General features: G+C 47.5%; 1 protein-coding gene across 8 annotated transcripts in view; it reads left to right on the plus strand.

Moving 5' to 3' along the window:
* The window catches only part of col4a4 (collagen, type IV, alpha 4), a 73,638-nt gene that overhangs the window by 12,432 nt on the left and 37,690 nt on the right, over positions 1–23,516 (plus strand). For 7 of the 8 annotated variants that reach the window (XM_082502322.1, XM_082502320.1, XM_082502325.1 and 4 more), the window contains exons 4-19: positions 11,165–11,236; positions 14,688–14,822; positions 15,122–15,166; positions 15,262–15,378; positions 17,156–17,224; positions 17,297–17,332; positions 17,437–17,499; positions 18,134–18,169; positions 18,280–18,321; positions 18,601–18,681; positions 18,853–18,897; positions 19,164–19,226; positions 19,336–19,380; positions 19,464–19,517; positions 20,054–20,114; positions 20,195–20,299. In XM_082502322.1, the coding sequence (XP_082358448.1) occupies positions 11,165–11,236; positions 14,688–14,822; positions 15,122–15,166; positions 15,262–15,378; positions 17,156–17,224; positions 17,297–17,332; positions 17,437–17,499; positions 18,134–18,169; positions 18,280–18,321; positions 18,601–18,681; positions 18,853–18,897; positions 19,164–19,226; positions 19,336–19,380; positions 19,464–19,517; positions 20,054–20,114; positions 20,195–20,299 (1,069 nt within the window). The remainder of the gene's footprint in view (positions 1–11,164; positions 11,237–14,687; positions 14,823–15,121; positions 15,167–15,261; positions 15,379–17,155; positions 17,225–17,296; positions 17,333–17,436; positions 17,500–18,133; positions 18,170–18,279; positions 18,322–18,600; positions 18,682–18,852; positions 18,898–19,163; positions 19,227–19,335; positions 19,381–19,463; positions 19,518–20,053; positions 20,115–20,194; positions 20,300–23,516) is intronic. The other variant, XM_082502324.1, reaches the window with a different exon arrangement.

Here is a 23,516-nt window from a genome sequence, read left to right on the forward strand (position 1 = left end):
AGATTGGTGCCGTCTGCTTTTGTTAGCTAAGGCTCCGCCCACAGAGCCAGGAGACATGAAAACACCGTTTAAACAGCGCTGACCAGAAACTGTAGAATAACTTTCTCTGCCCTGAGCTAATCCACTGAAACTACTAACATCTAAAACAAGCTGCTGTTCCCGAATGAAGCTTCTTCCCACATCGTTCCATCTCGTTACCTTTTTCCAGGGTTGTCCACACATGAGCTTTGCTCTGACGGGTCATTTTATTTCTGTTATATCATCTGTCAGAGAGAATGATGTCATCCACAGACAACAAACTAATGGTCAATCTGTCTATATTCATTTGAAAACTAGCTACCTCCAGTGCTTTGCTACCAGCAGGCGTCCCGGCCGGCTCACTGTGGCAGTGTTTGAGGCTGTAGTCCTGCAGTCTGATGGGTCTAAGCAGGTGGAGAACAGCTTCATGTCCACTTTGCTAACTGCACTGTGACTGCAGACAATAATAATGGCTAATGTTGCTAACTGAAGGTGGAGGAACGTGAGACAGGAAACTGACTGAGCAGACAGCTGATTATAGTCACTCCTGCCGATACTGCAACACTGAACTAAACGGTGCTTCTGCAACCAACAGTTATTTTTATTATGGAGCAATCACCTGATTAATTTATTTATCTTTAACAATTGCTTCATTCAGTCAAAAACGCCATCAGAGCGTCAGCCGATCACCCAAACTGCCATAGTTCATCAGTAACATGTAAATCTATGAAATACAGTAAAGCACAGATACAGAGCAAAGCTGATCCCACATTACTGAAACCAATCAAACGGTGCTGACAGCAACATAACTGCAGATATATCAGCGTCCCAGGAGTCGGTGCGTCCTCGTCAGATACGACAAAAAACAAAAAGCAGCTTTGAAGCAGTGAATGTTTTTCTCCTTGAAGGATTTGAAACAGTTGTTAGTGTTTTGTTTACCGCCAGCCTGACGCTGAATCGTTTAATCATGTCTGATGAAGGTTAAATTTCGGCTTCGCTGGAGGACTCAGTGTAGGATTAGTAAGCAGAGGATCGACAAAGTCAGCAGCCCCGGATCAGACCTGATGAAAACAAAAGTGATGGTTTACATTTTACAAGCTGATTTTTCTTTTTAATGCAAATCTACCAGTGACAGATGATCTGACTGTGTAGCAGGTTTGTTGTCTTGTCTACAGTTTGTGTGTTCTTAACATGCGGAAACCCCCTGAGCCACGGTCGCCCCCGTGGCTCAGGGGGTTTCCGCAGGGGGTCCGGAAGCGTATCTGTAACCGGAAGCTCGCCGGTTCGGTCCCCGAACGTTGTGTCCTTGAGCAAGACACTTTACCCTACCTCCTACTGGTGTTGGCCAGAGGGGCCGATGGCGCGATATGGCAGCCTGGCTTCTGTCAGTCTGCCCCAGGGCAGCTGTGGCTACAACTGTAGCTGCCTCCACCAGTGTGTGGATGTGAGAGTGAATGAATAGTGGCATTGTAAAGCGCTTTGGGTGCCTTGAAAAGCGCTATATAAATCCAATCCATCCATCCATCCTCATCCGCTTTGTCCGGGGCCGGGTCGCGGGGGCAGCAGCCTAAGCAAAGAGGCCCAGACCGCCCTCTCCCCAGCCACCTCCTCCAGCTTATCCGGGGGAATACCAAGGCGTTCCCAGGCCAGCCGAGAGATATAATCTCTCCAGCGTGTCCTGGGTCTGCCCCGGGGCCTCCTCCCGGTGGGACATGCCTGGAACACCTCACCCAGGAGGCGCCCAGGGGGCATCCTTGTCAGATGCCCGAACCACCTCAGCTGGCTCCTTTCGATGTGCAGCAGCAGCTGCTCTACTCTGAGCCCCTCCCGGATGGCCGAACTTCTCACCCTATCTGTAAGGGTGAGGCCAGCCACCCTTCGGAGGAAGCTCATTTCTGCCGCTTGTATCCGCGATTTCGTTCTTTCGGTCACTACCCACAGCTCGTGGCCATAGGTGAGGGTAGGGACGTAGACCGACCGGTAAATTGAGAGCTTTGCTTTTACACTCAGCTCCCTCTTCACCACGATGGACCGGTGCAGCGTCCGCATTACTGCAGCTGCAGCCCCAATCCGTCTGTCGATCTCCGGCTCCCTTCTCCCATCACTCGCGAACAAGACCCCGAGATACTTGAACTCCTCCACTTGGGGCAGGAACTCATCCCCGACCCAGAGTGGGCACTCCACCCTTTTCCGGCTGAGAACCATGGCCTCAGATTTGGAGGTGCTGATCCTCATTCCCGCTGCTTCACACTCGGCTGCGAATCGTTCCAGTGCGAGCTGGAGGCCTTCACCCGATGAAGCCAACAGAACCACATCATCTGCAAAAATCAGAGATGAGATTCTGAGGCCACCAAAGCGAAAGCCCTCCGCCACTTGGCTGTGCCTAGAAATCCTGTCCATAAAAATTATGAACAGAACCGGTGACAAAGGGCAGCCCTGGCGGAGCCCATCACCCACCGGGAACGAGTCCGACTTATTGCCGGCAATGCGAACCAAGCTCTTGCAACGGTTGTATAGGGATCGAATGGCCCGTAGCAATGGGCCAGACACCCCATATTCCCGCAACACCTCCCACAGGACACCCCGAGGGACACGGTCGAATGACTTCTCCAAGTCCACAAAACACATGTAGACTGGTTGGGCAAACTCCCATGCACCCTCAAGTATCCTGGAGAGGATAAAGAGCTGGTCCAGTGTTCCGCGACCAGGACGGAAACCGCATTGTTCCTCCTGTATCCGAGGTTCGACTAACGGACGAACTCTCCTTTCCAGCACCCTGGCATAGACTTTCCCAGGGAGGCTGAGGAGTGTGATCCCCCTGTAGTTGGAACACACCCTCTGGTCCCCTTTCTTAAAGATGGGGACCACCACCCCGGTCTGCCAGTCCACAGGTACTGCCCCTGATCTCCACGCAACATTGCAGAGGCGTGTCAACCAGGACAGCCCTACAACGTCCAGAGCCTTCAGGAACTCGGGGCGGACCTCATCAACACCAGGGGCTCTGCCACCAAGGAGTTGTTTAACTGCCTCAGTGACCTCGCCCCCGGAAATTGGCGGGTCATTCCCCTCATCCCCAGACTCTGCTTCCTCCTCGGAAGACGTGTCAGTGGGATTAAGGAGGTCCTCGAAGTATTCCTTCCACCGCCTGACAATTTTCTCAGTCGACGTCAGCAGCGCTCCGCCAGCACTATACACAGTGCAGGTAGAGCACCGCTTTCCCCTCCTGAGACGTCTGACGGTTTGCCAGAATCTCTTCGAGGCAGTCCGAAAGTCTTTTTCCATGGCCTCTCCGAACTCCTCCCACACCCGAGTTTTTGCTTCAGCCACTGCCCGAGCCGCATTCCGCTTGGCCTGTCGATACCTGTCGGCTGCCTCCGGAGTCCCACAGGCTAACCAAGCCCGATAGGACTCCTTCTTCAGCCTGGTGGCTCCCTACACCTCTGGTGTCCACCATTTGGTTCGGGGATTACCACCACGGCAGGCACCAACCACCTTGCGGCCGCAGCTCAATGCAGCAGCTTCGGCAATGGAGACGCTGAACATGGTCCATTCGGACTCAATGTCCCCAGTCTCCCTCGGAATGCTGTTGAAGCTCTGCCGGAGGTGTGCGTTGAAGATCTCGCGGACTGGGGCCTCTGCTAGACGTTCCCAGCACACCCTCACTACGCGTTTAGGTGCACCAGGTCTGTCCAGCGTCTTCCCCCGCCACCTGATCCAACTCACCACCAGGTGGTGATCAGTTGACAGCTCAGCCCCTGTCTTTACCCGAGTGTCCAGAACATATGGTCGCAGGTCTACTGATACGATTACAAAATCGATCATCGACCTACGGCCTAGAGCGTCCTGGTGCCACGTGCACTTATGGACACTCTTATGTTAGAACAGGGTGTTCGTTATGGCCAAACTGTGATTAGCACAGAAGTCCAATAACAAAGCACCGCTCGGGTTCAGATCAGGGAGGCCGTTCCTCCCAATCACGCCCCTCCAGGTCTCGCTGTCGTTACCCACGTGAGCATTGAAGTCTCCCAGCAGGACAACAGAGTCTCCAGGTGGAGCACCCTCCAGCACCCCCCCCCCCCCCCCCCCCCCCAGGGACTCTAAGAAGGCTGGGTACTCTGAACTGCCACTCGGCGCATAAGCGCAGATGACAGTCAGGACCCGTTCCCCGACCCTAAGGCGCAGGGAACAAACCCTCTCGTCCACCGGGAAAAACCCCAACGTACCGGCAGCAAGCCGAGGGGATATTAGAATACCCACCCCAGCCCGCCGCCTCTCACCAAGGGCAACTCCAGACTGAGACAGAGTCCAGCCCCTCTCCAGGAGACTGGTTCCAGAGCCCAAGCCATGTGTAGAGGTGAGCCCGACTATATCTAGCCGGTACCTCTCAACCTCACGCACTAACTCAGGCTCCTTCCCCACCAGAGAGGTGACATTCCATGTCCCTATTGCCAGTCTTGGCAGCCGGGGGTCAGTCCGCCAGGGCCTCCGCTCCTGGCCGCCACCCAGCACACAATGCACCCGACCCCTATGGCGCCTCCTGCGGGTGGTGGGCCTGCGGGAGGATGGGCCCATGTCTCCTCTTCGGGCTGTGCCCGGCCGGGCCCCATGGACTAAGGCCCGGCCACCAGACGCTCGCCCTCGGGCACCCTCCCCGGGCCTGGCTCCAGGGCGAGGCCCCGGTAACCCTATCCCGGGCAGGGTAAACTGTTCCCTCGGTGTCCTTTTCATAAGGGTCTTATGAATCGCTCTTTGTCTGGTCCCTCACCCAGGGCCAATTTGCCATGGGAGACCCTACCAGGGGGCAAAAGCCCCCAGACAACATAGCCCCTGGGATCCCTGTGACACACAAACCCCTCCACCACGATAAGGTAGCGATTCAAGGAGGAGATAAATCCAATCCATTATTATTATTATTATTATTATTATTATTATTATTATTATTATTAAAAAGAGGGAATATTATCTAAACCCAATGACCTGGCAGGACGCTAACAGCGTCAGGTGTTTGGTGGATCCTTCACACATGGTCTGCAGGCTGAAGACGAGATGGGCCATCTGACCCTGAGGGGTGCATAGCCCCATGAAGCTAACAGTCATTTGTGTTTCGTGCAGTAAATGACAGGCAGCGGTCGCTGCAGCTTTAACAAGTCTCACGTCTCCTGAACAATCCCAGCTAATTGTTCTTTAGCAGCTGTCCGGACTCGATGGTTTTCCTGCATAGACCTCGGGCTTCAGTTCACCGCACAGATTTTCAGTGGGATTGAAGTCAGGGCTCAGTGACGTTCACTTTGGTTTTCTGGACGTCGTTCTTCACCTGGAGCAATGCCTGTTTTGGACGTTGATGGCACAGCTGTGTGCACATCAGTCTGAAGTTGTTTTGTACCGTGTAACTTTATATGTCCATACTTCTGTAATTGTATGCAAATAGAAACGAGGCATGTTGCCCAGTTGGCAACGAGCTTCTTTAGAAATGCGACATTTAAAAATTCCTGACTGTTAGAAAATAGTAAGTGACAAACTTTAAATTTCATAATAATTTGTCCTCATCTGTATGTAAACAACACTGGACTGAGCTCAGGGTCTGATTGTTCAGGTCCTCTGGAGTCCCTCAGGGATCAGACCTGGATCCTCAGATGTTGTAGAGATGGAGACTGTTTTCTTTACCCTGCCTGTCACGTTGAGGTCACCAGGTTCAGTCTGTCTGGGAACAGCAGCAGCACCGGCCAATCAGCGGCTGGGATTTCTGGTCAGCCAGTCAGTCCCTTCATCTCGGTACCCCAGACAGAGGGATGGTGATTAATGGAAGATGCTGGAAGCTGGTTTGAGTACAGCTGGAGTGCTGATGAAGAGGTGATTTGAGTGCAGAGAGTCATGACAGCGTAAGTAGTGATAGTGCAGCATAAATGGAGGTGGATGGAAGGACGATGGTTTGGGAGACGTTCAGTCCTGACAGCAGATAAAGTGATAGCAGCCACATTCCTGCTGATAGCCACGCCTCACTGATAACCTAGTTTACACAACGCTGCAGGAATGCGGCTGCTAACACAAACACTGCTGCCTGCTGAGAAACTCGCTGTCTGGGGCCCACAGAGGAAAAAAAAAACACACTGACTACATCAACAGGGACACTCGGTGTGGGATGTGTGAAGAGCGAACATCCTGGATCAGGTCCTACTGTTCTGCCCGATGACCCCTCAGAGCACAGCCACATCAGTGCATTTGTGTTTAATCTTTCAGTACGAAGTGCAATCAAACATCGGGGGTGTTTGTAGGATTTCTGCATGGGATTTCACAGGAGGACAGGAGTCTGTGAATAGACAGACACTTTATTGATCCCACAGCGAATAGTGTCGTGGAGAAAGTGTCAGACGAGATCGTGGGTTTGAAGCTGTGAATTGAAGGGTCGATGCTGGATGTCATCAGTGTGTATGCCCCACAGGTTGGAGATCAGGTAGAAGACAGAGACATTGGGGAGGAAGTTGGTCAAAGTGGTAGAGAGTGGTGGTAGTGGAGGTGGGGTTGGGGGTGATTTCAATGGACAGGTGAACAGGGCTGATGAAAAGCTGTTGTGTAGGTGTGGTGTTAAGGAGAGACATGCAGGAGGGCAGTATGTTTATTTACACAGCACCAAACAACAGTCGCCTCAAGGTGCTTCATATTGTAATGTCGACCCTACAATAACACATACAGAGGAAAACCCAACAATCACATGACCCCCTATGAGCAGCACTTTGGCAACAGTGGGAAGGAAAAACTCCCTTTTAAGAGGAAGAAACCTCCAGCAGAACCAGGCTCAGGGAGGGGCGGGGCCATCTGCTGCAAACTGAAGGAGTGTCACCGTGTCTTTTTGGATCAGAGAAAGATCAGAGAAAGCAGGTGATTGGTTGCTGAGAGAGGAACTGTGCTACTGCATTAGGAAGTATATGAGGGTGCTGCAGTATGAGGACAGAGGCGAGGCGTGAGGGACAGATGGGTCGACCAGTAAGTTCAGAATCCGTGGACTATGTTTGCAGATGACACTGTGATCTGTAGTGAGAGCAGAGAGCAGTTGGAGGAGATCCTGCAGAGAAGAGGAACGAAAGAAGACGGAATACATGTGTCTGAATGAGACGGAGACAGAAGGAGAGGCAAAGACGAAGGAGCAGAGGGTCAACAAAGCAAGGGACTGAGCTGAAGTTACAGAGCTGAAGCTGTTCAGATGTTCACTGGGTCTATGAAGGGGAGTCGGAGAGCCTGAGATCGTTTGCACATGTGCATATGATAGACCTGCCAGGCAGCAGGAAAAGAGAAGATTGATGGATGTGGTGAAGAGGGTTGGTGTGACAGAGGGGGATTCTGGGACATGGTGACCTGTAAAGGCAGCAGCTAGAAGAAGATGAATGAAAGCATGTCAGAGTGTAAATACTAGCCTGTGTCGTCCAAGGTGTCCAGGATGGTAACGTCTGTTCTGTCTGCAGGACAGAAAACCAGGACATCCGGGTCTTTTTGTCTTTATGACATGCGCTGTGCGACTGATTTGTGTCACTGGCTTTCATAAATGAAGAAAACTCGACATTCAAGGCTTCTTCAAAGAGTGAAGCCAAAGTGATGCCATATGAGGACAGTGAGGTGAAAAACAATCAGACAGCTGGGTATGAAACTAGCTAAAGGCGATTTGACTGAATGGTGTCGAACTGTGTTCATTTTGTCAAGGAAGAAATCCAGAAGGTCGCAGCGTTGGCTCAGGTAGCAGTGACAGAAGTATTATTCAGTCTATTTGGTTTGTGCTATTGTTTGTGAGGTCGCCTTTCAGTCTTATTTATGTTCTGGTTGTATTCGTCCTGTCAATAAAAATCACAAATTAGAAAACAGAAAAGCAAACTGCAGCGTGCAGTTGACCGCTTGTGTTTGTAACTAGAGGACAGCGAGGACCATAAAAAGCCCGAAATACAAAAAAATTAATTTAAAGCAGGACCAAGTTACAATATCACAGATACTCTGTTATTTTACTGAACACATGTACATAAACAGTATTTATGGAATATTGAAACATTAATATTCTTGAAACATGTACAGATTGTTTTCACGACCTTGTGCTGGTTACTATGCAACCCTGACAATATATACAAGTACGGCTATTCATCTGCACATGTTCCCTAATATCTGTTATAAATAACAACAAAGTAGCTTACATGAGTGGATTTATGCACACTCAGCGCTACACTGTAGAAGAGCAGCTATTGGTCAAGTCCAAGAATCGGCCAATCATAGAGCCGATAGCATCAACCCTATTTTCTCAAACAGGCACAGAGACTGTGAGTCCGAGGCTTTAAGAGCACATGTAACCTGACAAACACGTGTTTAAGAGTCTGGCGTGAGGGCCTGTCAGTGAGGCGTCTGAGGGCAGCACCACATCCTCCACTCACCTGTTGGAGCACCAATCACCGTGAAATCCTCAGTCGCTGTCCGTGGTCCTGAAATTCCAGCAGTTTATTTTGAGTGGAATTAAAGTTTATTAAGGAAAAAAATGTGTTTCTAAAGTTTATTGACGTAAACGCATTGATTAGACTGACGTCCGTCTAACTCATTTAAAGTGCTGCAGTCGAGTTAAACACATGAATCAAACAATATTGGATCTTTTGTTTTCTTGCAGGGTCTAAATTTCAGTATAAAGCACCTTGAAGCAACTATGATTTTGTGCCACATAAATAAATAAATGAATTGAACTGAATTCATTTTCTATGCATTAATGAGGGAATGATCATCATCTGTGTCCATGATACTACTCGATTACTTTTGAGCCTTTGAATGGGGAGCTGTGTATGAAATGACTGCAGCTCCTAAAATAATATTGCAATACTTCTTTTTTCAGACCTTCAGTGTAAAAGTCTGCATGTTTTTGATTAGTTTCCTGTGTGTACAGAGGCGAAATGACCAAAGCAACCATGTAGCTGGCTAAATGGACCTGACTGTGCTGTGAAACTCTGAATCCACCTGAGACTGGTTTGCCAGAGGTTGTGTTCCCATTGCTCAAAGTTCATATTGCTGCTCTGCAGTCAGGATAGTTTTTGTTTGAATTTGAGCTCAATTTCAAACCACGTAGTTTAATAAAAGGTGCACAGGTTGGTCACAGAGCGATTTATTAAGATCAATGAAGATCAGGTGTGATTATTTTTATAGGTGCACTTGTACTGCTTCAATAGTTATGTCACAGAGGTTACAAGTTTATTTACACGTCTAACTGTGAGCACACAGGTCGTGTCTGTAAATGCACTGGAACACGAGCCTCTGGCTTGTTCTAGAGTTTAAATCTCCCTTTTCTGTCACATCAATCTGAACATCTGAACATCTGTTCTCATTGAAAGAATCGGTCAGGAAAAATTGGAGCGTGATTGTCGCTGACGTGATCTGATAAACACACACAGTCAGCTGTCTGCTTCCTGAGAATCTCAGATGCTTGTCTTTCTGTCTGACTTGTGTTTACATTCCTCACTGTCTGAACAGAAAATAAAAACAGTGCTGCGGTCGGAGCATCAATAGACAGAAACCAAGTCTAAAAGCACACAACAGGTTGAGTCCTTTCATTCTAACAAATACTATGTTATTGACTTAGACCCAGTTGACCAATGTCAGTTTAACTCTTTATTTATTCAAGCAAAACTTGAACTCAAGTAATAACACTTTGAATATTTCAACACAGGGCCTGAGCAGGGGGGCGGTTCCCTGGTTGTACCGGGGCTCCCTGGGTCAGCTTCATTCTGTTGAGTGTTCAGTGCTCACGATGCACCAAGATTCGGTTCTACGGTGGGCAGATTTTCTTCGAGAGGGAACTGTAGATACAGAGCATCAGGTTTTATATTTTAGGGCCGTAGGTGATGATGAAATTGAACCTAGCAGAAAGTAGTTACCTGTTGCCTGTTGGGAGTTGAACTTTTAAGCTGATTGGAGGTAGGAGGATAGATTTTTATGAGCAGTCCAGGTTATGAAGGCATCCTCCTGTAACCAGCGCCTCCACTCCTCAGCTAGCTCTCAGTTAACAGCATCGTAATCCTGATGTGTGGCTTCTGTGTTTAAGCCAAGAAGACGGAGTAGAGCAGAGACAATGTGAAACTTGAGACCACAAGCTGAAGAGGTTCAGTTTGATGGGACACACAGCTGAGCGCAGAGACAGGAACTCCCAAAGGCTTAATTGCATCATCTAGTTGCTCTTTTACGCACTGGAATCTGTAAAGGCTTGGAAAGGTAAGAGGTCCTGGAAAAACTGAGCTAAGCATGGAAGTAGGGAGTTGCAAGCGAGGATGCGAGTCTTGTAAGTTCCGCCCACTAGTAACCCCACATTTCCTGATGGTCACAAACACCAAGGATGGCCCCAAAAATACAGACCTTCACTTCAGCCTTCCTTTGCCGTTCTTCAGCCATCCAGCTGCACGTTCTTCCAGATGTTTACCAGAAGCGGCTGATGGAAATGAGGGGATAAGGTAACTAATGACGGGTTTAGTTGTGCCCTTTCTGGCTCACTCATGCAGAATTTATCAAGTTTAACTACCAACAAAATCAGGGACTCAAGGGAAGATCATCACAAGAAGCTACAGCAAGTAGCGTTTAAGAAGTACTAGAAGAAAAGATTAGAAGAGGACAAATCCCTCTAAATGCTGCAGAGTGACGAGGTGATGGCAGAAGAGTGACACTGAGTGGATGCTTCGGCTGGGCTTTTGAATCCGTAGATGATGAAGATGAGAGACAGATGTGCTGGATGAAACTGTCGTTGGCCCAAACTGTGATATGCTAACAGCAGGTCCCTCCCAGCCTATAAAAACAGGAAGCAATCCGCGCTGCTGGAGCCTCTGCTGGACGTCGGAGGGACTGCATCTTTTTCAGGGCTGGAGATTAATACTTTCAGATGCTACACAAAGCTGCAGGTACAAGCTGAACCAGATTATTCCTTCCTACCTCTGAAGCCTGCTTTATGTTGTTGCTCTCATGAATGGTTGTGCCTCGACTCCTGTAACCTGGTGCGTGACACGGTCAGCATAAACACGAGTGCTGCTCTTTGTTGGTCTTTACTGCAACTACAGTGATGGCGTCAGCTGAGCTGAGGTGATGTCTTATTATGATACAGTGATGTCATGGTGATGTCATGTAATATTGTTGTTCTCTTTTTTTCCAGGGTGACCTGTCTGAGCCATGTGGTGGGCGGGACTGCTCCACCTGTCAGTGTTTCCCAGCCAAGGGAGCAAGGGTGAGACTCCGCCCACTAACTCTGACACACACGAACAGCAGCGAACCACAGCGCAGCTGCACACTCTTCAGTGTCAACAAACCTCAGACTCCTTCAGTGGCAGCTCAGGACACACACACACACACACACACACACACACACACACACACACACACACACAGAGTGAAATGAGGAGCTGTTTGAGGAGTGCTGGTGTTAAATTACCAGCTGTTTACCTTAAACTGACTCAGCAGATTACTCACACACATGCATGTTTTCATCACTTCAGAGGACTTGCTTGAATTTCTTTGCACTTAACTGAACCTTGAACCTGAGTTTTCACCCTAAATTGAAATGATTCCGATTATAAGGACCTTTATTCCCAACAGGGAGCATGTCCCCGCAGGTCAGTTATCCCAGCCCGGGATAGCGTTGTGCTGTAACTGCTGTTAGAGCTCGTGCTCGTCAGGACTGAGGCTCGTTTGTACGTTATGATGAATTAATTCAAACCGCTGATGTAACATCACATGACAATCAGCTGATCAAGTTAACAACAGCAATAAGAACAACATGTATCTGTCAGACTGTCGTCCAGCTTCACACTGACCTCCTGTGTGTGTGTGCGCGTGTGTGTGTGTTTGTACAGCTGGGGGCAGTAGACAGGCAGAGAGGATTGTGGGAAGGCGTCTGTCCCAGTGATTTCACGCTGAGCGGTTTAAGAGAAAGGAGGATGGAGAGAGGACTAACAGAGATCACAGCTGTCACATCTCATCACACACACACACTCACACACACTCACACACACACACTCACACTTACAGACACACACACACACACACACACTCACACTTACAGACACACACACACACACACACACACACACACACACACACACTCTCTCTCTCTCACACACACACACACACACACACACACACACACACACACACTCACACACACACACACACACACTCACACACACACACACACTCACACTTACAGACACACACACACACACACACACACACACACACACACACACACACACACACACACACACACACACACAGGATTGACGGATTCACCCAAACCAATCGGTTTTGATTATAAACACAGAGTATCAATAAGTTTGTATTGGTGTATCTGATCAATGGTCAGATAACATCAGGGATCATAAACATCTCGATGCTGGAGACAAACAGAGCTCTAACTAACACTGGACACAGGGGAGTTTTAGTCAAGACGTCAAACTTTATTTGTACATCAGGTAAAAATGGAAGCAACTGTATGATGTGTGCAGATACGTGAATCATTACAGTCGTTACAAAACTCTGTGGTCACTGTTGCAACAGAAGCTGTGGAGACACCTGGTGTCTCCACAGCTTCTGTTGTGAACAAAAACACTCCGATTTCGGTCACTGTTGCAACACCTGATCCACTACAGTTACATTACTGTGATGCAGCTTTGCAGCCAGATCATGCGATAAACACACTGACCTCCTTCTCCTCACCTGCCCAGGTGACTCGGTCTGTACATGCTCACCATGTGTTCTTCTTGGCTTTTATGCTTGTTTTGCTCTCGTAAGGCCTCATTACCTCACAGATATTCATGTTTCCTCAGCCGGAAACTACACACCTCTGAACGAATGACCTAGTTTCAGAAAAGCATCTGTTTTCATCACATGGCCCAAACGCAGCCTTGTAGTTAAAGTGGATCTAGTGGATCTCCTGGTCCAGAGGTGCATCTTCATATTAAGCGTGTTTCTAATAATGAGCTCAGACGTGTTCGGTCGTCCCTGTGAGTGAAAACCTCGGCCTGCTAGTAACACTCCATGTTTCCTATTCTTGTATTTGCGATATCATCTAAAGGAAATAATCCCTAATATGATTATCTGAGGCTCCACTTCCAAGTCCAGAAATAAGAATAAGAAAAGGCTCTGGAAATGCAGCAGAGCGTTAAAGTGAAACTGCACTGAGGGTCGCCATCACTCAGCTTAACAACAGGCTTACAAACCAAGTGTACACAAAGTGAGGGCGACAAGACGGCACCTGTCACAGGTACGCGCCGCTCCCTTTATCCTGGAACGCTCTCTGCTTTTACTCAGTTTGAACCACAAGGGGCTGAGTCTATGCAGTAAATCTGACCTTTGACCTTGTTTCCTGTGCACATGTGTGGATGTGGCTGTGGACAGTGCTGTGCCTTTGACACACTCATTTCTGAATCTTTTATGATAAGCAGTCCAAACCCCTCGTGGCAGTTTGTGTGTGTGTGGGGGGGGGGGGGGGGGGGTGTCATTGTTCTGGTGCCACGCCGCCCTCAAATGGTCAGATAACAGCATTACACATGTGGGACTCGAATGCACCAACATCTGGATTAAACCATACGAAGTCCACCCGCTCTGCCATCAGTGCTGCGATTCATAAAGAGTTCGTCTCAGGTTCAGTTACGCTCCTGATTGTTTTATATGTTCTTATACTTTCTGACAGGCGACGCTTTACACCATGAGCCAGCTTGTTAATGTGACGTGTATTTAATGAGGAACTGATATGACAAAGAATGATTTACAGTTTCAAAAGTTCAGATTCGAGCAGACAGTTGAATTCTCTTAGTTTGTTTGTCGGCTTCGTGTTTCTCGAGTGATAAGGATTCAGATAAGATGGGGCCTGATTATTTAAGACCTTGTATGTGAGGAGCAGGATTTTGAATCCTGGATTTAACAGGAAGCCAAAACAGGAGAAATCTGCTCTCTCTTTCTAGTCCCTGTCAGGACTCTTGCTGCAGCATTTTGGATTAGCTGAAGGCTTTAAGGGAGTTTTTAGGACATCCTGATAATAATGAATTACAGTCGTCCAGCCTGGAAGTAATAAATGCATGAACTAGTTTTTCAGCGTCACTCTGAGACAGGATATTTCTAACTTTAGAGATGTTGCACAAATGGAAGAAAGCAGTCTTACATATTTGTTTAACACGTGCATTGAAGGACATGTCCTGGTCAAAAATGACTCCAAGGTTCCTCACAGCGTTACTGGAGGCCAAGGTAATGCCATCCAGAGTAAGAATCTGGTTAGATACCATATTTCTAAGCTTTTCAGGGCCGAGTACAATAACCTCAGTTTGATCTGAATTAAGAAGCAGAAAGTTAGCGGCCATCCAGGTCTTTATGTCTTTAAGACATTCCTGCAGTTTAACTCATTGGTGTGTGTTATCTGGCTTCATGGACAGATAGAGCTGGGTGTCATCTGCATAGCAGTGTAAATGTATGCTATGTCTTCTAATGATGCTGCCTAAGGGAAGCATGTATAATGTAAACAGAATTGGTCCTGGTATTTTTTAGAAGTGGTGCTTGCTGTAGTGACAGAGCGTCGGGATCAGGTGGCCTAGAAGAGCTCTCGATAGAAACCTGATGTTGTTCATGTTTTCTATTAAGATTTATTCAGTTTTTAAAGGATTAACAAGTGTCTTTGTGTCCTGCAGGGTGCTCCTGGTTCTCTGGGTCTGCGGGGCCCTAATGGACCCATGGGCTTCCCGGGTCCTCAGGGGCCTCCAGGAGAGAAAGGCCAGAGAGGAGATGAGGGGCCAACAGGAGCTGCAGGCCTGAAAGGACATATGGTGAAGGAACATGGTTTCTGCCCTCGGGGTTGTACTGCAACGCAGCTTTAACAGAGTCAGGCTTTCTGTGTTAGCAGCTCTCTCGGTCAGCTGAGCACCTTCACTCAGAGACAACACCAGAGGAGCTTTACACATAGACCATCCAAACTGAAAACATAGTTTGCTTTGTAGTACACCCCTCTGAAGACGAGATACTGTTTCTGTTGTCTGACCAATCGGAGCTCTGTTAGGCCTCACATGGTATCTGAGGAGCTGTGTGGAGAACAGTTTAACCGTCTGCTTGTTGTTTACGGTTTCAGGGATCTCTTGGTGTTCCTGGTTTTCCAGGTTTGGATGGAGTTCCGGTAAGAAGCCCCGCCCCTCTCAGCCTCTTAGCTCAGTCAGCTGTGACCTAGTGATGTCCCGCTCTCGGCATCAGTTTATGTGTTTGTGTGTCCAGGGACACCCGGGACCTGCTGGAGGTCCAGGACATCCAGGTCTGGATGGATGTAATGGAACTAGAGGAGAGAAAGGGAAAGCTGGACTTCTGGGAGAACAAGGACGTGACGGAGAACTGGTCAGAAATGACAGTAACACTGATAGCAAACACTTCACTGTGGAGGGCAAGAAAGGCCACAGTAAAAATAATCAGAGCTGGAGAAACGTTCAGTTTTCCAGAATCCAGATTTTAGAGTCCTGAGAGAACAAGGACGAGGTTTTCTCGTCTTACACTGCTGTGAGCCTGTGTGTGGATAGTTGAGTGTGCTGCAGTACAGCGGGATGCAAACGTTAACCTTGTTCATAGTCATTATTTTCCTGTATAAATCGTTGTTACAATAAAAACTGTCAGTTAAATATATCATACAGGAGACGCACACAGTGATGTTTGAGAAGTGAAATGAAGTTTATTGGATTTAAAGTGTGCAAGAATTGTTTAAACAAAATCAGGCAGGTGCATAAATCTGTTGTCATTTTATTGATTCCAAACCTTCAGAACTAATTATTGGAACTCAAATTGTCTCGGTAAGCTCAGTGACCCCTGACCTACATACACAGGTGAAAACAATAATGAGAAAGAGTATTTAAGGGGGTCAATTTAAGTTTCCCTCTTTTAATTTCCTCTGAAGTGTAGCAACACGGGGGTCTCAGAACAACTGTCAGATGACCTGAAGACAAAGACTGTTCAGCATCATGGTGGGAAGGACACAGAAAGCTGCCTCAGAGATTTAAGCCGTCTGTCTCCACAGTTAGGAGCATATTGAGACAATGGAAGACCACAGGCTCAGTTCAAGTTAAGGCTGGAAGTGTCAGACCGAGAAACATCTCAGACAGACAGAAGCGACGGTGAGAACAGTCAGAGTCGACCCACAGACCAGCACCAAAGACCTGCAACATCATGTTGCAGCAGATGGAACCATTCGGTGCACTTTACACAAGGAGATGCTGCATGTGAGAGTGATGCAGAGGAAGCCTTTGCTCCGCCCACAGCACAAACAGCTGCTTGAGGTTTGCTGAAGCACATTTGGACAAACCAGCTTCATTCTGGAATAAGCTGCTGTGGACTGATGAAACTAAAACTGAGTTATTTGGGCATAACAAGGAGCGCTATCCATGGAGGAAAAAGAGCACAGCATTCCCAGAAAAACACCTGCTGCCTCCAGTAAAATATGGTGGTGGTTCCATCATGCTGTGGGGCTGTGTGGCCAGTGCAGGGACTGGGAATCCTGTCAGAGTTGAGGGACACATGGATTCCACTCAGTATCAGCAGATTCTGGAGAATCGGAGACAAAGCTGAAGCTGCGCCGGGGCTGGATCTTTCAACAAGACAACGACCGAAACACTGCTCAAAATCCACTAAAGCTTTCATGCAGAGGAACAAGAACAACGTTCTGGAACGTTCATCTCAGCCCAGACCTGAATATTATTGAAACCTGTGCTGTGAGTTAAAGAGAGCTGTTGATGCTCGGAAGCCATCAAACCTGAATGAACGAGAGATGTTTAGTAAAGAGGAATCGTCCAAAATACCTTCAACCACAATCCAGACTCTCAGTGGAGCTCACAGGAAGCGTTTAGAGGCTGCAGAAGGCGGATCTGCTAAATATTGATTTCATCTCTTTTTTTGTGGAGCCCAAATTTATGCACCTGCCTGATTTTGTTTAAACAATTATTGCACACTTTCTGTAAATCCAATAAACTTGTGTCTCCTGTATGATATATTTAACTGATATTTTTTATTGTAACAACGATTTATACAGGAAAATAATGACTATTAACAAGGCTGCCCAAACCTTTGCCTCCCACTGTATCTTTGGTCCAGTACTATTTGACCATCGCTGTGGTGTTTAATTCTTCAGGGTTTTCCAGGACCGAAAGGATATCCAGGAGATCAGGCGGTGTATTTCATCCGTAACCCTGGAGTGACTGTAAGTACACTTGTACTGCTGCAGGTTAGGATCAGGATTTGGCTTATTAATCAAAGCTTTTCTGTTTGACAGGGAGATGCTGGGCCCAGTGGACATCCCGGTCTGTGGGTGAGTAAACAAACTGTCATGTGACACACATGCCAGCGGGTTTACAGGGAGGAAGCGTTCACTTGTAGTGGTCCTCCTTCAGGTTTCTGTCTGTCTGTCTGCAGGGTGAGCAGGGCCTCTCGGGATCGAAGGGAGCACTGGGTTCTCCAGGACCAAAAGGCCAAGACGTGAGTCACCACTTAACATTTACTGCTTGAAGAAAGTAATCTGGTGTCACGTGTTCAAGTTGAGGACAGTTAAAGGGACCTGGTCTCGGGTTTCTGCTGTTCCACGTTGGGGTTTTGAAGCACAGATATAACCTGTATGGGAGTCTTGATGCATGCTTGATCATCCAGTAAATGAACACTGCTCAAACTTCCCTGTCCAGGATGTTACGTCCTCATCATTGAAGGTCCACTGGCCTGACGAGGTGGCTCTTCTGTGTTGTAGCCAGAGGTTGTTTGGTTTCCCTGATGTATAAATCCTGCACTTAATCGCGTACACTATGTTACTCTGTTTGTGTCGGGGACCCGATCCTTGGGGTGGACACATTTTTGGCGCAGCGTGTTTTGGGGTTTAAAAGCCACAGAGACGCCGTGTTTAGAAAAACTGCGCCTCAGCTCCCTGTATGGAGCCAGACTGGGTGTTGCAGGGGCTCAAAAACTTCAAGTTATAACGTTTTTGGCTTTACATTATGTCTCTCCATTAAAATTAAGCTACACAAGAAGTTGGAGACTGTTTTTTGTACAACTTACAAATTCAGCTGAGAAACAAAGAATTATTTTATTAATTGCAATAATGAAGTCTTTGCTGTCTGTGCAGGGCGTACCTGGAAGCCCGGGTTCTCGAGGTCCACCCGTAAGTAATGTGCACGTAGTAGAGGCTAGCATTGTGAATACCGTCAGAGTAATTTGAAAGACTGCGTTTTCTGACCTTTTATTTCAGAATTTGTTGTTTGTGCATTTCAGGGGGAAAGAGGTCGATCTCTGCCTGGACAGAAAGGAGATGAGGTACAACCACGCCCCCTTTCTTTTAACTGAATCAGCAGCTCGTGAACAGCCTGTCGCGCGAGGCAATGGCGCTGTGCAAAAGTCACATTAGATTACTCGTTTGGGGCAGAGCTCTGTCACATTCTTCTGTTTGACTGATTTACCTTCTGTTTTCATTTCACTGCAAACTGTATAAATTGCACTTCACCATTGACAATTACTGCAGTAATAGAGCAGCAAGAGCAACGCATCAGTACTGTGTAGTATGTGCCGTGCTGTAGCAGTTTGTGTGGTCCACAGGGGGATCAGGGTTTGCAGGGACCTCCGGGGCCCTTTGAGTATGTTGACCCTCCCGAAGACCTCTACATCAAAGGAGACAAAGTAGGTGGAGCCTCACTCTGTTACAGCCTATCAGATGGCACATTTAAGGGGACTTCCTGTTTTCTGTTAAACTTTAAATAGCAAATGTTGCAAATGTTGATTTCTGATATCTCTTGTTGTTGGGAGGCTTTGCTCTCGGTTTTCTCACGCTGGATATGTTGGATATTTCAGGGCTCCCGGGGGGTTAAAGGAGTCTGTGGAATTGACGGACAGCTGGTAGGTTAAATATCTTATTTAGGAACTTGAAGTTCTCTTTGTTGTTCGATTCTTGGGCACCAGGCTCACTTGAAGGTTAGGATTCTCCCGATTTATGGAGTTCAGGACTATCGCTCATCCTGAAAATTGTCATCTGTAATCTCGTGTTTGAAGGATACTCAGCTGCCGTTTTTAAACCCCACTTGGTTGTTGTGCCCCACATCTCCAAATATCATTTTAGTAGCACTGTTACTGATCAGATATTTTTTATTGAATTGTGGTCTCAGGGTCTGAATGGGTCACCTGGGATGGAAGGGGAGAAGGGGATTTTGGGGCTTCCTGGACCAAGGGTAAGATGTGCGATCAATATTAAGCAGTTTTGATCAGACTATAGACTTTAATTAGACTTGAGATGTCATCAATCTTTGAGGTATTGATGCTGAACGAACTGTGTTTCAGGGACTCCCTGGACAACCTGGTCTGCGTGGGAACAAAGGAGTTAAGGTTGGTCAAAGCAGAAGATTCCTGTTTCTACTTCTGTGCTGTTCCTCGGATCATCAGGTCTGGTTTTTCTTTGGTGTTTTCAGGGAATCCAAGGAAGCTCAGGACTCCCAGGTCTGATTGGACGAAATGGTCCTAAGGTCAGTCTGTTTCCTGTATATTTTATGTCACTGTGGATAAAAGCAAAGCTTCCCATCCATCCCAACTAAACACTAGGAACCAGGGAACAAGGAGCACAGAGCATTGTAGCACACCACGACAAAGGGCGAGAGAAGGCTCGGAAAATGTATGCAAAAGGTAACGAGGGCAAAACGAGCAGGAAGTTAACCAGAAGACCAGTAAAATGGTCCACAGACAGGTGCAGCGTCTGCATCACTGAAATTCATCCATCGTGAAAAGGACTCTGAGATTCTTGAAGTCCTACACTTTGAGCAGTTATCTGTCCATGACCTCGGACGTCTGATCTCTACCGCGCAGCTGCAGACCTCCCCGCTGCGGGGTCACCCCCTGGCCAGCAGAGCCAGATCAGCAGTAAAAACCAGCACTGAAACCTTTCGCCCATTCACAGACGTAGATGTTCTGTTACTAGAAGCTGTGAACCCGATGATCTGGTTAGTATCATGTAAACAAAATTACCTCAGTAAAGATAAAGCTGTCGTGTTCTGTGTGTTCTCAGGGCGAAAGGGGAGATCCCGGGCCTCCAGGCAATCCCCGGGAGGAAGACATCACGTACACCGGTATGGATCAATGCACCAATCAATCAGCTCTTTCACAATTCTTCTTCTCTGGTGTCCAATGACTACTTTATGTCTTCTAGGTCAAGTTGGGGATCCCGGGTCACCCGGCCCGCACGGCCTTAATGGAGACAGGGGGCGGATGGGAATACCCGGCCCCCCAGGACCGCCTGGCAGATCAATAGTTGGTGAGTACCTGCATATTTTACTGTTTCTGTAGCGATGTGAGCTGGCAAACATCTCAGCACAGCGCGATGACACAGGTGAAACATCTTTATATGATGGAAAAATACGCTATCACTGAGTATTGGAGATCTTTCCTGACAGATATAAATCATCATCAGAAAAACCGTCTGGCATAAAGTTCTGTCAAATCAAAAAAGGGAAAGCTTCCTGCTGTGGATAAAGGAGCAGAGTCTGGGTCAGAGGGTGGGTGAGGTGGTGCTTCCTACCTGATGTTCAAATGGTCTCAAACTTTAAAATCGTATCGGAGAGTTTTTTAAGATTTTACGCGCTATTACGAGTTTGTGTAGTCAGATTACAAATGGGATGAGACCACAACGTTGGGTCATTATCTACCACTTTGGGGGGTTTAATGATGATGAAGTTGGCGAGGTGGTCTGAGACTCATGAGGCCAGATTTAAGGTGGTAGCAGCCTGATGTAAGGCAGTATGAGGTTGCTGTGGTGAGATTATTTGAAGAAGTCAGCTTCTTGTTACTTTCAGTTGCTGAACACATCTACATAATGCACATGTCTTTATCCTGTCTCGTCCACAATACTCTGACTTGTAACTTGAAGCTGGTATTCAATACCCTCTGCACAATCCACTTCTTCTAGTTTTATATCTCCTGGAGATTTTTTATATTCTTATAAATGCACCATGGGGGGTGTTAAGATTCAAGAATTGAGAAAGGGTACAAGAGGTGATCGAAAAATAACCACACTGGTCCGGCCGGGTGAAGTCAAACGAAGATTTTAATTCACACGTGGGAAGATCACTGAAAACAGCAATTGATCTTCAACTTACTAAAGCACAAACAATTATTTTATAACATCAGGGTTTGTTTACTGACGCCCCTTCATGCGTCACAGATACATTTTATACATAGATCAGATCAACATCATCATGACTTTTCACCTAGAAAATCATCTTCTATTTTCATGGCTAGCCCTTCCTGTCTACCTTTCAGTTCTTGTCTTGTTCCTCTTTCTTGCCGAGACACCAAGAAACGGTTCCTCTTTTACCAAGACAATTTTGCAGTTACAGCCAAACATCCTCTAAATAAATCTAATTTAAAGTGTGTGTGTCACAACCTCACTCAGCCTCGATGTCACCTCTCGCACTTCTGACCTTTTACCAGACCAGAGGCTCACTGAGACTATGTGTATGTCTTCTACTAAATAAATGTTTTAATCAAGAACCCCTACTAAAAGCTTAATACAAGAATGACCTGATATAAGTGTTTTGTAAGCATGTATTGCAATTCCTTCTATGTTCTAGTTTTCCCTCAGCATGTATCACCTGAACAGTCACGTCAGTGAGGCTTAAAACCTTTAAAGAACCTGAACATCAACTCAAATAAGCACAGATATGCAATATGTATAAAATAGTTATAACTGCACCTGAAATACAAAGTTAACATCATCATAAACATCTTAAGGCCATCTTAAAGCTATCTGTTACATTGTTAAAACAATGATCATACTGCAGATTATATTATGCTGGTCAAATACTTTTCTGTTCATCCCCACAATCCCCCTTTCGACCTCTGGCACACCAGAGGTCGATACACAGGTTGTTGTTTTTTTTTTTTTTTTTTTTTTTTTTTTTCTTTTTTTTTTTTTTAAATGACATCAGAAACAGCAGTATGCGACATTACGTGATGGCAGAGCTTCAGTTCATCCTTTGTCATTTTTTTTTTTTTTTTTTTTTTTTTAATAAATAGGACAGGGGGAATGAATGAGAGAGAGAGGGGGAGAGAAAGAAAGAAAACCCAAGGGGAGAAGAGACGGTGAGAAGGGGGGGGAAGAGAGACAAAAAAAAAAAAAAAAACTCCTGGGTCACCTGTATGGAGAAAAAACAAACAAACAAACAAACAAACAAACAAACAGAGGAGACAGCAAACAACAAAGAGCAACATAATAATAGAGAAAACAAAGCACCATCACAATAAACTAGCTAGTCATAGATATCAGTATTTACTAAGTAATAAACGATATTGTGCAGCACGCAAGATAGACAGCGCACAGTGTGCTTTGAGGCAGCAGCCAAGAAAGCTTTAGTCCGCGTCTGTGAATACCCATGTGTGCATACCTGTGTGGATCAGCATGCTTGCATTCCAAAGGTTTCTCCATGTAATGATCTGCTAGGGAGTGTGGGGGGGCCACAGCCCCATCCTCCAGGGTGTGAAGCGGGTATGGAGGAGATCAAAACTCCAGACATCCAGAGGCCCCCAGAACACAAGAGACCATGGAAGACCAACAGAGGGGCAGCCGCGCCACTGTTCCAGTAAGAGCTGAGGAGAGTCCCAGATGAGGGCTCACTCAGCAGCCGCGGAGCAGAAGCCAGGGGGGGTTGCAGTGACGCGCCCGTGAGCTCCGCCGGCCCCCAGCTGCGCCTGAGTGACCGAGCCCTAGGCCGAGAGGCCGGGGGCACCCCACCTCCAAAGGGGCCCGAGCGAGCCCCAGGCCCCAGGCCCCGACAAGCGGCCGCCAAGGAGTGAGCCGGTGTGTACCCGGACGCCCACCCCCAGACACAAAGAACCACCAACACACCGACACCTGAGGGAGTCCGCCACCGGCAGGGGAAGTGGTGGTGGGTGGAGATAGGCCTCCAAACCTTGGAGGGCCTGAGGTGTCCCCAGAGAGGTGGCGTCTGATACCCAACCTGACATATAGACACAGACATACAGGCACACACAGACACAAACATCCATTCCCACCCTCATGCTCTCATATGCACTCACTCCACACTCAACCAACGTGGAGACAGACATAAAGAGACGCTGTACACACAATCACACTCCCCAAGCGTACTCTACAAACCGGGTCTAGGTACCCTTGCCCCTGGAGGGGGGAATTGCACCCAGACCCAGGTGGTGTTACCCTTTTCCCTGCGGTGGGGAGAGGCAGACCACCCCGACTCCGCAGCAGCAGGGAGGCCCCACACCCCAGACCGCAGTCGGACGGCCAACTCCTCCTACTAGCCCCCCCGCTCCAGCAGGCCGCAGAGAATGGGGGTGGGAGAAGACTCCAAACCTCCCTCCACCCGCTCATTGTAGTGTTGATGCATATGTGTTCTAAGGTGCAATTAAAACCCAGGAGGGCATGGAGCTACCTGCCAAGGAGCAGCAGGTAAGCGCATGGTCCCTCCTGCTAGCCCTCAATGACTAAGTGTATTTAA

Source organism: Aulonocara stuartgranti, assembly GCF_965226115.1.
Source record: "Aulonocara stuartgranti genome assembly, chromosome: 14".
NCBI classification, from domain to species: Eukaryota; Metazoa; Chordata; class Actinopteri; order Cichliformes; family Cichlidae; genus Aulonocara; species Aulonocara stuartgranti.